Genomic DNA, 17334 nt, shown 5'->3' on the forward strand with positions numbered 1-17334 from the left:
TGCATCTCGATTATTATACCAAACAGATATTTCTACTCTATGATTTTATATTTTCATGCGAAATCGCGTGGAGTTCAACAAACTAAAACGCACCGTGTTATCTTCGTCCTGATCAACAATACTGTTATTTCTCGAAGTTCCGTTATTTTTATACCCGTGTGAAAAGCATGTCAAGCATGATGACGATGAACCATTATAATAATATAATACATTTTAGACATTTTTCAAAAATCAGCCGGAATGCGTATGTTTTATCGACGATAACGTCATCGATGGGTTATACGTACTATAATAATATGCGTCTATATCGTCTTCCGACAGCCCGTTTCATCCACCCGAGTCTTGACGTAATTTATAAACTTTAATATTATCAAATATCTCTACCTTGTACAAGTATGTATATTATATATATATATATATATATATAAGCGCAAACCATATTATAATAATGTCATGTATACCAAATCTTGTCACACTAAAAATCTTTTAATTCGCATAGATTTCAATCACCAATATCACGAACAGAACTGGATGTTTTTTCATTTCCACCGTGTAACACGCTTGTTACTGGTAATTGTATAATCTTTGTTATCATAATATAATGGAAATTAAATTTGATCAAATCCGGCAAAAAATATAATTCACTAGAAAAATTGTATTTTCGGAAAATCTTAAAATAATGTAATTATGTTGTGCAAATACAATTATTTTGTAATACCAAAATACTTTTAGTTCATGTCTTTAAAATATATAAGTAAATTAATATTATAGATTTATTAAAATTTAGTGGTACCAAAATATGTATATGAATAATCTTTTTGCTTTTGGAGGGTAGAGGTGTTGTCGAGTGTTGTTCCAAACTGGTGACGACTCGTGAGAGTTCAAATTAAAACCGAGAAATTGTTTAAAATAAATTGATGATGACAATGAGCCCAAGAGCGTTTTGAATTTACTAATCGAAATGGATCTACTACCACTGCCGCGTTCGCCGGATGAATCGTGAAATTGAATAAACGGAACTCGTCGCCAAAGCTCTTTTGCAAATACTTTTCTGTGGATTAATTTGCGGGCCGTATACGAGCGTGTCGCGAAATTAATTCGTCGTCGGAAATTCACAGCCGACCGAGCACGCTATTATTATTATTATGCGGCGCTCTTTTGGTTGCTCCTACCACGCGATTGTTCATTGGACACGTAATGAGGATTTGGAAGAATCATTCGAGCGTACGTAATGGACTAATGCTTGTCAGGGAAAAGCTGTAGAGAAAATAATATCACAAATTTGATATTGTGCGCACTGAGTTTTTGTAGTAAAACTTGAAATATCGTGAACAAATACGTGATAACTGCGGAAACGCAAAGTCCTTGCAGAGTATATTATTTTATACCATACACACAAAATATTCAACAACGATAACTCCTTCACCTTGTGGTATTTTATGTTGTTCTGAGTATTTTTGTGTCTATAGTAGTATATAGTTCAGCTAATCTAATACTACAAAGGAAATTTCACGTCGTACGAAGGTACATAAACTAGCTAGAGTGTATAGATATAACGAAATAAGGTAATGGCTGTTCGTGTTTACTCATATAATTTTATATTATATTGCAACGACGAATAGTTTTCTTTTTCTTGTCGACATCTATACATAATATTATATATATATATATACATTATACACGTATATAGAAACAGCGACACGTGATTACGTATTATGCGTATACCACAAAACCCACGGTGAACATTCAATGGGACATTTTATTCGCATGCGCTCAAATATACGTTGGTTTAATTTGGACGTCGCCAAATCGTCGGTCTTGACATTCGTGTCATGTATGATCAAATCCATATAATAGTATGATATACTTGGAACTCGTCATTATATCGTGACACCGAAACCAGCAATGAATTAATATTTTATGTGTACTGGAAATGATATACATACTATCTTAGTGTTATTTATCATATTATAATGTATTATTGTCACTATCGTATCGTTATAAAAATAAACCTCGTGATTTACCCCTCTAGGAAGATAGAATAACTCGTAAAAAAATCTTGGAACAATGTGCTAAAAACTGCTATTTTTTTGTGCGGGACCTGTTAAGGCAAAATAATATTATTTTATTCAACTCATACCAGTATTGTCCTTATCATTTTATTTTCAGACTCTCGTCATCAAACGTCCTTAGTTTAAATGAGCTATGAGATGCGCCCCTAAATTTTCATGAAGATCCAGTGGGGCGGTTTTAATTAAATTTTCGTTTTAATGTTCATTACCTATTATAGACATATAATCAGTATTTCCAGTTAGGTTAGGCAATAGCACTGTAATAATTGTTTGGAAAGATCCTTGGACCCACCTGTGTCTGACGTGAAGTGCGTTTCGTGGTTCGGAGAAGCCAGAAATAATATTAATAATAATAATAAAAAATAATAATTATTATTATTTTTATTACTTGCATCAGCATTGTCATCATTGAATTATGCGAATCGCCCACTCGACGAGAATTTTATCGAGTTTGTCACGGAAAATTTAATATACCCCGAGAGGAAAAAAAAAGTTGGACGGAATTCTTCGAGTATAGCGTGGAACATGTTGTTGGGCGAGATCTCGCTTGAGTTTACCGCTCGAGGTTGTAGTGGTATGTACGTGTTTTATTCAGACTATATTATTATACATATATATTATGCTCTGCTGCAGCCGCCGTGGTTTGCCGCATAAATTGCTCTTGCAAGTATTTTATTTGGCGTTCGCGTTTGCAGTTGTACGCGTTGGAATGCGACGATGATGATAATAATAATAAGCGCGACCAAACATTTCCGGAAAATGCATCCGGTGCATTATTGCCGTACATACCGCGCCTGAACCACTGTATATATAAATAACACAACACTATAAATTATAATATTATTATATAATATTATAATGATATACGGGGCATTATGCGTTATTGTTGTTACCATTAATATGATGGTTTTTCATGAATTTTTCACGCGTCTGTCAGCAATATATTATTTTAACTACGCGTAATTCTGTGGTATGAGCTTAATAACAAATTGTCAGTAGGATAACGACTGCCACGAGAAATTTTCAGCCTTTTCCAAAAGTCCGGTGTACATTTTTAAAAGAAAAAAAATATATGCCTCAAAAATTAATAAACATCTACAACATAAATTCAAAAAACAATAGTCTATAAAATATGTGTTTTTGCATGCCTCCCCTCCCCCTGACCATGATAAAAATTATCGTCAAATCAAGCACGTACGCAATATAATAATAATATATTTATAGTTGGAGCCAAGCTATTATTTTACTGTAACCGATTGTTTTGCAATCCATACCGATACTAGGAAACATCGTATTATAATATTACCATACGATACAGGATTAATATTTTGCTGTACACTCGCGAGGGAATTATAAAAGTTTTCACGACCTTCTCTCGCAACAACGATAGGTACCCACTTGAGTTTTGCTGACGGCTGTAAGTTCTTGGCCGTGTTTTTCCTAGAGCCAATCGGAAAACTCGTAACTTGTCTAACCTTATCCAGTTTCCTGAAACTTTCTATGTATTGTTGTTCTCACCAGACTTTTCGTCATCTCCATCTTTATTATTATATATGATAACTTATTGTGATAAAGACTTTTACCAACTTTATTTTCAATACGAGGCTAATAATTCTTCAACAAGGTGATTTTATTTATCAAACTATGTAAGTGTACTACTTTTTATATAATTTAAAGCATTTACTGTTAATGTAAACTATTATAGAGATTTTAAGTCATATAGGATCGAAACGATATGGTATACAAAACACGAAATATACCATATTAACAGTTATTCCAATTTTTTTCCACTTTTTATTTTTATAAGATTCAAGATATTGAAACCGTTTTTCAAAATAACCCCATGTTGGTTGATTAAATTAAATTAAGTAGTTTACAAATCTATATAATAATAATAATAAAATTATAATCTATAATACCTATACCAACCAATTGTAAAAAAATTGTAGTCAATCGTTACTTCAGTTATAGTATCAATATTGATATGCCGTCTTCACATCACTCGTGTTCATTCATTCGTATCGTAATTTAATGATGTGGAGTGATAAACGTTGTGTATCCATCACCACGGAGGTGTAACTAAATTGCCTATTCAACTCGCCGTGTTACTATGATTTTATCGTGATTTTTCAAAAAAAAATATTATCAATAACAATATAAACAACGTGTTCCTACGAGACAACAGGAAAACGAATCCACGACGGTGGTGTGACCTAAATTTTATTTTCTCGTGATTTCCAGCACTCTCGAACCCCATCATTTAAACGGGCGTCAGGTCTTTTTTTTATTTCGGAAGTTATCATAGTAAAATAACATCAGTAAGAATTTCATTATAACTGTTATTGCATTATATTACGCATATCCGATGTATTACGATCAAATCGACTGTATCTCCCCATACTCTATACTCCAACCACATAGTGATTGCGTGCCATTACTGCGCTTCAAACTGACGACGGTTATTGTTTCAAAAACTTGGCCAAAAGTTCGTCTTTTGTGAACGCGTAGTTGAAAATACTTCGGTTGCACACTGTAGCATGATACGATATGCTTACCTATATGATGTGTATGTTTGTAAATTATAAATACGTATACAACGGTACAATAAAACCGATATTTATCATATTGGTTATGCTGCTGAAAGTGAGCTGTGTGTGTTCCTCATTCCTTTGTGATATTTTTTAATAAAAGTTTTTAGAAAATTATCCGTGACCGATACGCCCCGTTGTCTTCACTGGCTAATGCAGAATTGTTATCATATCATATGCCATAGATAAGCGATGTACTTTACCGAGAATAATGTGTATAGATTATATTATTATCTTGTATACAGCTAGACGATTCTTCGCTAAGCGAACTCGCTTTTGTGTTTTGTTTTTGATATCTATGTTGCATTTTAAAAAAATACTTAGATTCATTATTTTCTATACAATATGGTTTGCACTTTAAATAATATTATAATGCAGATCATGTTTTTTAAAATTTTGGAATATGGTTAATCAAAATTTGAATGTTTTTCAATGTTTTAAAAATTAATATCGTCAACTAATAATTACGTAGCCCGCGTTTTAATGGATAAATCTGTACACACACAATTGTTGTCCGTTTTCGATCTGATAAAAATATAAATGCTGAAGGGTGTCACTAAACCGTTTGTCATTAAATGTTATATTAGTGTGTGTGTGTGTGTGTGTGTGATATTCTTAACATTATAAACCAATTTTGTTGAAAACGATTTGAACGACCCGCCTGTATTATGTTTTTGGTGCTTTATTTTTGGTTTGGGTTTTTTCTCTCAGTCCGTTCTACGTGCCCGGAGTTTTTCGCCCAAATATTGATACGGCTAGAAAATTAACGTCCATCGTATATATTATTACACCCGTATTACGGTTGGCCTCGTTGAACAACAGCCGTTACATGCGATATAGCTACGTAAACGGGCGCGGAAAACATCTGGACGTTATTGGCTTAGTGTCTAAAAAAAAAACGAAAATGGCTTTGGAGCATATACATTCGTTTCAGCCCCATTTTCCAAATCGAAATCATACTTCTGGCGGTCGAAAACCGTCTCTGGAATATCTGATCGGACAGAACGTTACGTTTCGATATCATCGTATACATTCATAATATTCGAATATCATTTTGTATTTTGTACAACTAAGACTGACTTGACTAAGAGTAATATTTTTAGACAGAATACGGCAATTACTCAGCATTTACAGCGATATAAAAATTTTCAACGATTTCAGAATAAATTTCGACTTTTTTTTTTAAATAGACAAGATTTGTATTTGTTAATCGTCACCCCTATCTATGTTGTATTATCATACATATAAATTATAATCATATAATTTAATGGCGTTCAAGTCTAATTTTACGTTATTGTCGTCTTAGTCGTACGCTTTAGTCGAACAAAAAAGTATTGCTATAAATTAGATTAAATTACGCTACGGTGCCTATTACACCGTTGCAGAAAATACGAAAAATAACGGATTTTGTTTTATGGCCCCAAAAACTAAGACGTGCGGTGGCTGGAAACTCGCAATTTCGGAATTGACAAATGCGTATTGTTTACTCGTATTTCACAATGCCGAGGAAACGAAAGACGTAAAAACGTAATTTCGCTTATTTAATGTCCTTTTGAAAATATTTACTCAAATGAGCAGGCAATTCCTATCGAGTTTACTGCTAATGAAAAGCTATAAAAAATAAAAGTGCTGTAAATGGATCCCCGAGTTGTTAACTTACCTAAAATGGATTAAAATATTTAAATAGCGATTTAAAGATATACAAAACATTTTACACTGCTGTGTTGTTTAAAATTGCAGATAATTTTCGATCGCAATAAATCGTTTGACGCTGAACGCTTTCAAACAATAATATGTATTCGCTTAATTTTATTTGTAGTATTCATATTTATCTAAATTTAATAATATTTATATGGATATTACTCATAGTCATGCATTTAATTTATTATTTTTCTGTAGTATAATTCTTTTTTTTACTCTCAATACTAGCGGAACCGAGTCTGGGTGCAAACTACAAAAGAAAAAATCCCTTTGATCGACTCTCGACGGTCGACTTATTTAAATCAGTATAGCCGTTGGCGGAAACGACGCGTTTCAACTTATAGTCCGTGTATATAAATAACTGCCGAAGCCATCATCTCCTCTGTTCGGTCTGTTAACAAATTAATTTCCGGTCCATAAAACGGTATATTGTCGTTCGAATGCTACACCCACTGATCAGGAAAACCCGTTTTCTATTAATCGTTTCTGAAAATCATATTTATTGAGACAAGAAATATAAGGTCCATTTTTTTTTCCATTCTTCACTCACTTTGTAAAACCATAAGGTTATTAAGTTAGGTTATTTAATACTAAAGTATTATAATGTATATTCGAATAACCTTTATAAAAAATGTCATTAATAAACACTAAATTGAATCGCATCAGCCCCTCTTTAAAACAGAGATTTACTATAAATTATTGAATGAATAAATTGAATAAATTATTCTATACGTGCAGGGAAAAAAAAACATTTTTGTACTACAATATTATAAAATTTCTTTACGGCGAGGTACTAATAGCAGAGTATAATATTTCAAAGTCGTTTCGGATAATGATTTCTGATTTCTGAATGCCACAAAAGAATTACTACAAGTTTTACTTCTCATTTATCGCAATATATTCGAATGGTCGTTTCGAAAAGGTCATATTGATAATAAAATGTATGTAATATTCGTGTTCCCAAATAATCAAACCATGGTTGATAATCAATCATGGTAGTAGAAAAATGATTCGTAAATATTCAAATCCGACAACAGTGGCACTTCGGTTGATACTCGTCGGTGACGTGGACGGATGCATGGAAATTTAGCTTTACTGTACGGTTTTTAATTTGACAGCAGCAGCACCGCCGCCTCTCAACCATCACCATTACCGCACCTCTCCGACACGCCAAAAGTGTGCGTCGGTAACATGCAAAATATATCGTTCAGATTACTCATCCGGTCCTCCGTCGTTGTGCAAATAACGAAGTCCTCCGACCACCCAGCATCCACCCGTTCTCGTTGAATTCTGTCCCACCCCGATAATGAATGTGCTCGAACCCCGTAGCTTCATTAAAATTTAGGTCAAAACCTCAAAACGATCAGTTATTTTCACCGACCTCCTTTACGACGCCGTATATATAGCAATATCTTAGAAACTTTGTTGTTGTTAATGATGTTTTTACTCGTACGGACAAATATATTTATGATGTTTTTCAAACGCCTTCTCCGCGTTCGATTTTTTTTTTTAACATTATTGTCGGACCCGTGAATATAGTGTTTCAATTTAGTCATAGTACAACATTCATCGCCAACGGCGATCTTTTGATAATCACATGAATACGTGACATTTTATATCCAACCCGTCTCATCGTTTATTCCTCTCATTATTATAGTCGTTATTATATATAAAACCGACGTGTGATTAGGTGAATACAACGTTAAAGCGCCAGTGGCCTGTATGAAGGACGACTGCGACTTTAACATATTTAAATATATTAACTTTAGGAATGGAGAGAGGAAATGAAACTACGCTACGCTTAATATATTTTAAAGTAATATTTTTTTAATATTTAGTTTCTGGGTAGCCTAATATTTATTTTAAATAAATTAAGGTAAAATTAAATTTAATACTATCACTAAATTGCTAAACAAAATATTTACTCCAATCACTTATATTTGAGTTATATTCTTTTTTTGATATTTATACAAAATTAAAGCTACATAATTATTTAGCTTACATAAAAATATATTGATTATAAACAACCGGACCAGTCTCGTGCACTGTTGAGAAATTTATTCACGAAAAATTTTAATAACACAGGGATTTCGTATTTTTATAAATATAATAGAAGTTTAATTGTACTAGATAACACCAAAGTACGAGGAAATTTTATCATTTTTTTTTAAATATTTCATGTAAGCAATTTCTGTAATGACAATATTACAAGAGTTATATATTAATTTTCGTTCAACTATTTTTTTAATTCTTCTATTTATTTGTTATTATAGAATTTCACAAAAGATAAACTAAATAAATAAAAACCTAACATAATCAAATACGATTAAAAAATTTACTGACCCCTAATATTAGTCATATACATATGTATTATAATATGTTGTGTTAGTATTATATTATATATCAGTGATTTTCTATCTTTTATACATTGTGTCTTTTATTTATCATTGGTCAATTGGTCATTATCCTTAAATTGTGTCCTAAAAAAATAAATTTCAAAATTAAATCAGTTATAGTAATATATTAGTTGTATTTTCCAAAATTAATCGTGCATTATTTCGACTTTTATAGATAGCTCATAATTATTTAAATTTAAGTGAAACGTCAAAAAATGTTAGTAAAAAAACAAATAGGCTATTTTGTAATAATTAATCTATTGATATTCTCAGAATTTTCTAACTTATATTTTACTCAATAAATATATTCTATGCGTAATATTAAAATTAAAATTATTATGAACATATCTAAAACGATTAAAAGCAATTTGTACATTTAATTATACGAAACTTATTTATATGTATATTAATTACTGAAAATTATTCGCTTCAAAGCGTATCTAAATTGGATTACATTAAATTAAACCATCATTATATTATATTATCTGTGGCTTAAATTTCTGAGTATAATTTATAAGGTCGTCCGTGAAAAGTAAATAATTGCAAAGTTGAATAGCAGACCCAATATCGCTGTTGAGTAATATAAACATAAGCCTGAGATAAATTACCTTGTTGCCGAGTACCGGAAGTAACTTCAAACCAACTCGAAATATTTCCGACACTGATTTGTACACGTCCGCTCTGAATGAGATTTGAAATTACGACAGCTATAAGGTTCACGAACACTAATAAAAATCTTAAGTATACACCGTAGGAAATGGAGATTAGTTTATGTGACCTCAGGCAAATCGCTATGTCATCGAGCACTATTTACAAAGTCAACCGTTATATTGAAATTCACTGGAACACTTTTAGCAGGTGACTAGAATAAAGTGGACCGGTACGATTTTATTCGTACATTTACGTTTTCAAAACCAATGTGTTAATATCGGACGACATATTTTTAATCTAATAAAATACTCTTTAAACATCAGAATAACGTAGCTACATTTATTTTTACAATAGTTGATGGAATTCAGCAGAAATTGAATGATGATCGGTTCAATTAATTAAATCATTAGATCCACAAACGTCATAAATTTTAAAATATACGCAACGTAGAACTACAATACTAAGATAGTTTATTAATTTTAACTGGATGTATGCTTTATTCATGTGAAGAAATTTGAAAGGAAACTACTGAATATACCACAAAACTAAGTACCAATAATTTCTCGGAAATTTTATGTTACTCGTATTGTTGTCAGGGCGGATTTAAGTAAGTCTTGTAGTCGCAATTATACTCATATGATTGGATTTTTGTTTCGTACAAATTCCCAAAACTTACTAGTCTTAGTATTTATACAGCTTATCTCCAAGACCCATGTACACGGAATATGTGTGCGGCTATAAGCTCGACAAGTAGAGACGTCCCAATTAAATTGAGATTTATGTTTTCTGAACATACTCGACGCACATATTATTTTATCGTATCTGAACTACATGCACCAGTGTGTACGTCATATAAAATATCCATACACAAATATATAATTAATAGTTTTAGGGTGTATTTTTAACAAATATGGCAAATCCATGGCACGCAAAAATTAAAATATTTTTATTCCATGTATATACGTTTATTTTTTAAATAAAAACATTAATTATATAAGAAAATTACGATAATTTTTGTCATGTAGCGTTCAATTAATGTGCCACCCACCCCTAATCTCTAGTATATATCGCAATATATCGTAATAAATTCAAATCTATTAACCAATAATTTAAATTTACATAAGAAACCCTTATATTAGGTGTCATCTCATCTAATTAGTCATCTCATGGCCAGATACATAAACTATGTAAATAATATTACTGTTTAATAGAATTAAATAAAACCATCCATGTAATGTAGTTATTGTTTCAATGACGATTTGGTTGGTTTAGTTTAAACCGCATTATTTTTTGTCCACGTGTCAAGCAAATACTCGTTTTTGGTAAAATTAAAAACAAAATAAAATATGCCTTACAAATGTCTATCCAAGTGCATACAATTTTTCCTCTTTAATGTACATAATATTATATTATACTTGTACGCAAACATGTATATTAAATTTAATCCTGGTCGGAATCGTAATACAAAATCATTATTATAAATCCCAGAAGCTCAAAACCAATCATGAATTATTATGGTTTTAGGATATGAGCGTTAATTTTGATATAATGTATACTCATGTGGCGCAATCCATGACAACAATACCACCGCTGTTCATACACTAAAACGGTTCCGTCGAATTACGTAGCCACAAATTGAATTCCGTAAATACAGAAACGTGCTGACGTAGCCGTTTCTTGATATCAATCAAATAATAAACTTTACGCGTAAACTAGCAGAAAACGTCTGAACTGCAATACTGCGATGGAATTAAACCCATTTTGGCGTTTAACTGATTTAATTGTATTTAAGTACTGCACCTAGGTTTAGTTGTACAGCATTCGTTCGATCAAATATACCGGTATGCGCAGATTAGGCTGGATCGTCAAATTTAATTCAGTCGCTATGGAAGTGCTAACAATATCTACTAAATATTAATATAATAAACGCATTTATGGTTTCAATAATTTAATATTAAAATGTAGTTATTGATGTATTTTTAGTTTTAACAAACTATAAAGCTACAATGTAAACGCTTAACTGATTATGATTGTAGATAAACGCTCTTACGACAGTGGTGTAGCAAAATCACCTATCTAAAACGCCGTATCGACACATTAAACTATCGAAATTTATTTAAAAAAATATTTATCTTACGTACGAGGTAGATACATGCATTGAATGTGACCAAATAGGTTGTTATTTTGTATTTAGTGTTCGATCATAAAAAACGATAAAACCAATTGTTTGTTTTTCGTGTTCGTGCTTTTTTCACGTTGTAATTAATTGTATAAATATTAAAATTCTAAATTAAGTTTTTTTATGGCTTAAGCAAAATACTACTGTTTTTTGGATTCAAAAAAGTTGTTTGTGGTATAAGAGATTTGAATAATTCCTCGACAAACATTGCAATGATTTTTTTCTCCGTGTATTTTGTTGTATAATATAATATGACATAATATTATGTACACTTGATTGTTTGTATATATTTAAAATAAATTAAAAGTTCCGTATATATCTAAACAAAAAATAAATAAATTCTAGCCTTTGAATTGAAGTTACTAATTAAAATATTGTACACGTCGCTGGCATAAAACTTTTCATAACATTATAGTAAATTAATCAAATTCATCTGGTTCGTTTGTTTCATTATGTATTTTATATATACGCCTGCGATTAATCGGAATCGAAGGCTTAAAGTATTATGTTTTGTATAAAGTAATTAAAAAAAAATAAAATAAAATTGATTATTAGCTGCTCCCATAAACTTATATTCATTAACAATATACCCGTAACGATACTTCGAAACAATAGTCACCTTCAGCAATTTAAAGATTTGTGAATAAGTTGGCAACATTATTTGTGGCAACACAGCAAGGTTTGGAATCGCATAACATTATAATATATTGAATGACTCGTCGTAGTTAACTTGATTATATTTTTGTCAGATAGACGAATAAAAAAATCATATTATCGTATACAATAAAATGTATGGCACGTCTTATTATATTCCTTGACGTCGCCAATCTTGCGTTATGGTAATAATATTGTTATTATATATTTATTTTTGTAGCGAACATCCGGTAATCACGAAAAAAACCTATTTATTTTTTATTTTTTATTTTACAGGGGCAGTGGGCGATGGCGGTGAATCGGCTGAGGACAAAGAGAAAAACGCAGAAGCTGAGAGGGAACGGTTGGAGGCAATCCGGGAGGCCGAGGAAAGACGCAAAGAGAAACACCGCAAGATGGAAGAGGAACGGGAGAAAATGAGACAAGAAATCCGAGATAAGGTAAAATAATGACGTTAAACTATCTATATATATAAATTTATATTAAGTTTGGTGGGTATTGGGGCGCTGGAGAGTGATACTGCTATAAAATTATCCTCTGACCTACGGCGGCCTGGCTGTAGCGCTACCGTCGCCGCTAAGACGGGTGAACGTAACTTGGAAGGTTTGACAGCAGTAGGTAGGTTTTTCCCCTCCTTTTATTTTTTTGTACACCATACCATTCAGATAATAACACAATAATAATAAAATCTAGAACAACAATGATGACAATACCGAAATAACGCCCATCTCAGTTAAGATAATCAACTCGAATGTGCATTACTCACAAAATAATAATTGTCATAGAAAACATGAAGACCGTACGTACATATAAATAAAATACATTTCAAATTGTTCATTTCAGTATCGTACTGCTCATTTTATTATAAAATAATAATACCTATGGTAACACTCGATTAAGCTTAACTATTACGTCGAAAGGGTGATGCTTGTGTTTCGTTTTATTCTTAGATACTCAATAAATATTTTTCTATAGAACTTATAAAATATTGTGGAAAATTCAAAATATATTTATTTAAACTTTTAACACGTTTAACTATTTTGTAATTCTGTAATTATCTGTTTAAATTATAATTTTGCAATTTTTATATATTTTTTCGTATTTTTCATGTTCTCGCGTAAAATATAATCTTATTCGTCAGTTCTGTCATGAGTTTTTTACGATTTTTAGAATCTGAATAATAATTATTAATGATTTTATCTCAAACGTCAAGTTCAACAAACATTTTTTTTTATTTGTGTCACACCTAATAAACTTCCATTGGGTTGAGAAAAAAAGCACTCATTTTACATACTCGTTTTTAAGCCGTTCATTTTTTGTGTGAATTTATCTCTGAAAACAAAAAACAGACTTCACATCTCGACGTCCTTATATACAAATATAATATATTTAAACTTTTTTTTATCGTTTCGTGATTTAGAGGTTTGGGTTTGGGGAGAGGGAAAAAACTAATTATAATCCACAGCGAGCTTTTATTGTCCCAACGATTTGAATAACTTGGTTTTATCTCTATACCATTCCAACGCACCAATTACGTTATACTTATACTTTTATATTAGGTATATATATATTGTACGTAATACAATAATATACGACGAAACTATTACTCTCCAAAGTTTTAATTGAGTTTGTCGTGCACTAGAGTTCACTGATTGTCGCATCACATTTCGAGATTTTTACAACCGTCACCATTATTAGTGTACATCCGCTCACATAATATCTTATGTGAGATAATACAACTATTGTTATAATTAGGGTCAGAAATTATATGCTAAAAACATCACAAACTATATGAACATATTTATACATAAAGTAGGTAAAATAAATGCAAATAACATTATAAAATATACAAAAAAAAAATAAAATAGTACTATGATAATGAATAAAAATTTAAAAACAATAAACTTACTATAATATATTTGTATTTTTTTAAGAAATTGATTTATTATGAGTAGTGAGTTATAATTTTTTTTTACAATTATGTCTATGGAATTATTATTAATACTAATATTTAACTAAAAATATGATTTAATATTGCAAACTATTATGAATTAAGTATAATTTTATATTATATAATATAATATTAAGCTTTAACAATGTTTAAACAAATTGTTATAACTTCTAAATTAATAATCAACAAACACGATATTATAGAATGGGTATCTATATTTTAAAACTTAAAACTTCTGTGGTTGTAATAATGTTAAGTCTTATAATACTTTGAAAAGTTCTTAATATATTTATACCATTTTTTTTTATGCTTGTAGGTATAAAATATGCAACTTTTATGCAGAAATATGCAATGAACATATTTTTAGTTGTCGTATAACATTAAACACGATCTAGGTAATAATTAGTTTTTTAATCTGCATCATGTTAAATATATACACAAAAATAGTACTTACATACTTTCATATAAATCCTGGACACGCACAGTTATAAAAAATAATAATAAATACTTCGTGACGGTGTCTGATTCGTACAACCCTTTTTTTCTTTTTAGCATATGACACTTTAGTATCAACTATTCAGTAGTTCAATTTTGTGATATATTCTTTTCCTACCTCCGGCTTTCGACCGGTGTAAAGATAACAATGTTATATACTATCCGGTGTCCGTTGTAATAATATTCCTCAGTAGCGTTGTAAATTAAACGTTATAATAGGTAATTATATAGATAACAATGATAATATTTCGTCTCGAAAATGAGTGTCTTAGCAGTGCGAAATTGTCACATTACTTGTATATAGCTCCTAAGATTATTGTATTGTGCGTTTATTGTATAATAACGCAGTTTATTCTGTAGCCCGCTGGCCATCGGCCTTATTGTCCACAACAATAGGTGCACGTGATGCAAAAAAAAAACTTTTTCTTCCCTGGCGTTATTTTATTTTAAAGTTATATACAACTTCGGCGGCCATTCTCCTTCTCATAAAATATTATGATGTTGTATTATTCACCACAGTTTTAGTTGACTACATTCTTTCCATAATTATCTCTCTCTGGTCTTCTCCAAAAATTGTACACATCAGACATTAGTGCAAGACATACTTGTGCACTTTTAAAAGTGGGTATATGAAATCTAACTTTTCTATTTTTTTTTTTAAATTTTTTGTAATAATAAATTCAAAACTGTAAAGTGTAGGTACTGCTATTTAAACTATTATTATAATTCATTGAATGAAAATTCTATTACAAATCGGTTATGCATAATCATAACAACCGAATATCTCTATTTTAATTTTAATTCATTTTTACAGACATTTTAATAAATTTCTTTATACTCAGTAAATTATTTCGTTGAACTTTTACGAAAAATACATTATTTAATGTATTATTATTTTGTCAATTAATGTAAAACGACGTTATGTTTTAATTTTAATTTTTGCACTTAATTGATTTCAGCTAAACTATATTTTTTAATTAATTTTTCTTTTTTTTATGATTTGATAAATATAATTAAAACTGAAATTAATTAATGTAATATTTTTTAATAGTATTATTATTACTCATGGTGGATTAAGTTTTTTTAATTGTATATATAATACAAATAACACAAAAATTGTATACTAATGTATTGTAATTTGTTTCAAGTTAAACTTCATTATGGTGTATTACCGCTGTTTATTTTCTTTTATTATATTTGTAATTTCAAATTAATGTTTTCCATCGTGATGTTTTAAGTTTATTATTATTTTGATATGGAGTTAATATTAACACCCAACATTTGATTAAGGTTACCAAAGAAAATATCTAGTTACTTATAATTATCTTGTTTGGGACATAATATAAAAAGTTTTTGTTCTAAACGAACAGTTATTTATGGATATAATTTGGTGTTCATTTTTTATACTTGATATCCCGTTTATTGAAAATAAAATATTATAGGCCAATTTTTAATGTTGAATAAATTGGCCTTAATATCATCCAATTTAATCATATTTTAAACTGCTGAAATAAAAACTTCATATCTAAGTAAATGTCAATTAAACTATTATCATGTAATTATACCGTGTTTAGAATAAATACGAATATATACATAGAAAGCTTTTAAAAGTTATATTTTTTTTTGGAAAATCAAACATTTTTAATTATTTTACTTACAATATTCATTACATAGTTGGATGTTGTTTTGACTTTCGGGTTTTATATTAAAAACAGTGGAACTATAAGAAACCTTATGACTATGATTAAGTATAAGTTAATGTCAAAGATTCATAGTGACTATAGCAATTCGTAAAACATGAATCTAACATAACATCCTGCTACTCCCAGAATTCCCAGCTATTTACCACATATTCGTATATGGCTTCAACGGTCACTAATCATATAAGTTCATTAACCCCGCGGCACAAATCATTTTCACACTAAACCACTATGTATGAAATTTAGTTATTACGTATGAACAAAAATTATACGTTAGTACGTTATTGTCGGTTCATACTATTTTATTAATCGATAAACGTTTATTACCCTACAATTGCATTTATAGGTATTGCTGTTATATTTTGAAAATATTTTATTTTTAAATTTCGATTTATTTAAAAATAAAAAATCAATACTCTAATAAAATAAAGTTATTGTTTCTAAGTATTGGATACCTATGGTATTTACAAATTAATGCTATATAGATGATAAATTATATTATTTGTCAAATGTGATTTTGACAAGTGCTGTTTAACTTATGACTATATAATATTATTATATACATGTGATGTCATTTATACATACAGACTACGTGCACACGCGAAAGTAATTGCTTACGAGAGGACCGTTGTGCGCCCCGTCGAGGTGGCCGCAATCTGTTTAAACGCGTCAGTACGAAGCCTAATAATATCACATATTATACATACAGTAATAATAATAATAATAATAATAATAATAGTAATAATAGTAATAATAATAAATAGTTATGATAAACGAGGGTCAGCTCGTGTACGGCCTCACGGGATACGTAAACGAGATAACAACTTTTGGTGAGCTCGATTGTACCGTCCTGTGTACACAAACACCCCACACATATACACAAACCGAACACAACTTGCTGATGCACGCACGCGCATGTTCATGTCGTCGGTTCCCTAAATTTGCAA

General features: G+C 30.2%; 2 protein-coding genes across 7 annotated transcripts in view; both read left to right on the forward strand.

Moving 5' to 3' along the window:
• The window catches only part of LOC114127068 (PCI domain-containing protein 2), a 564778-nt gene that overhangs the window by 351605 nt on the left and 195839 nt on the right, over positions 1-17334 (forward strand). The gene's annotated exons all lie outside the window — the stretch shown is intronic.
• LOC114127072 (complexin) overlaps positions 1-17334 on the forward strand; it is a 193334-nt gene that overhangs the window by 150799 nt on the left and 25201 nt on the right. For all 6 annotated transcript variants that reach the window (XM_027991190.2, XM_050207461.1, XM_050207459.1 and 3 more), the window contains one exon: positions 12518-12681. In XM_027991190.2, coding sequence (XP_027846991.1) covers positions 12518-12681 — 164 coding nt within the window. The remainder of the gene's footprint in view (positions 1-12517; positions 12682-17334) is intronic.

The sequence above is a fragment of the Aphis gossypii genome, chromosome 1, assembly GCF_020184175.1.
Source record: "Aphis gossypii isolate Hap1 chromosome 1, ASM2018417v2, whole genome shotgun sequence".
Classification (NCBI taxonomy): Eukaryota; Metazoa; Arthropoda; class Insecta; order Hemiptera; family Aphididae; genus Aphis; species Aphis gossypii.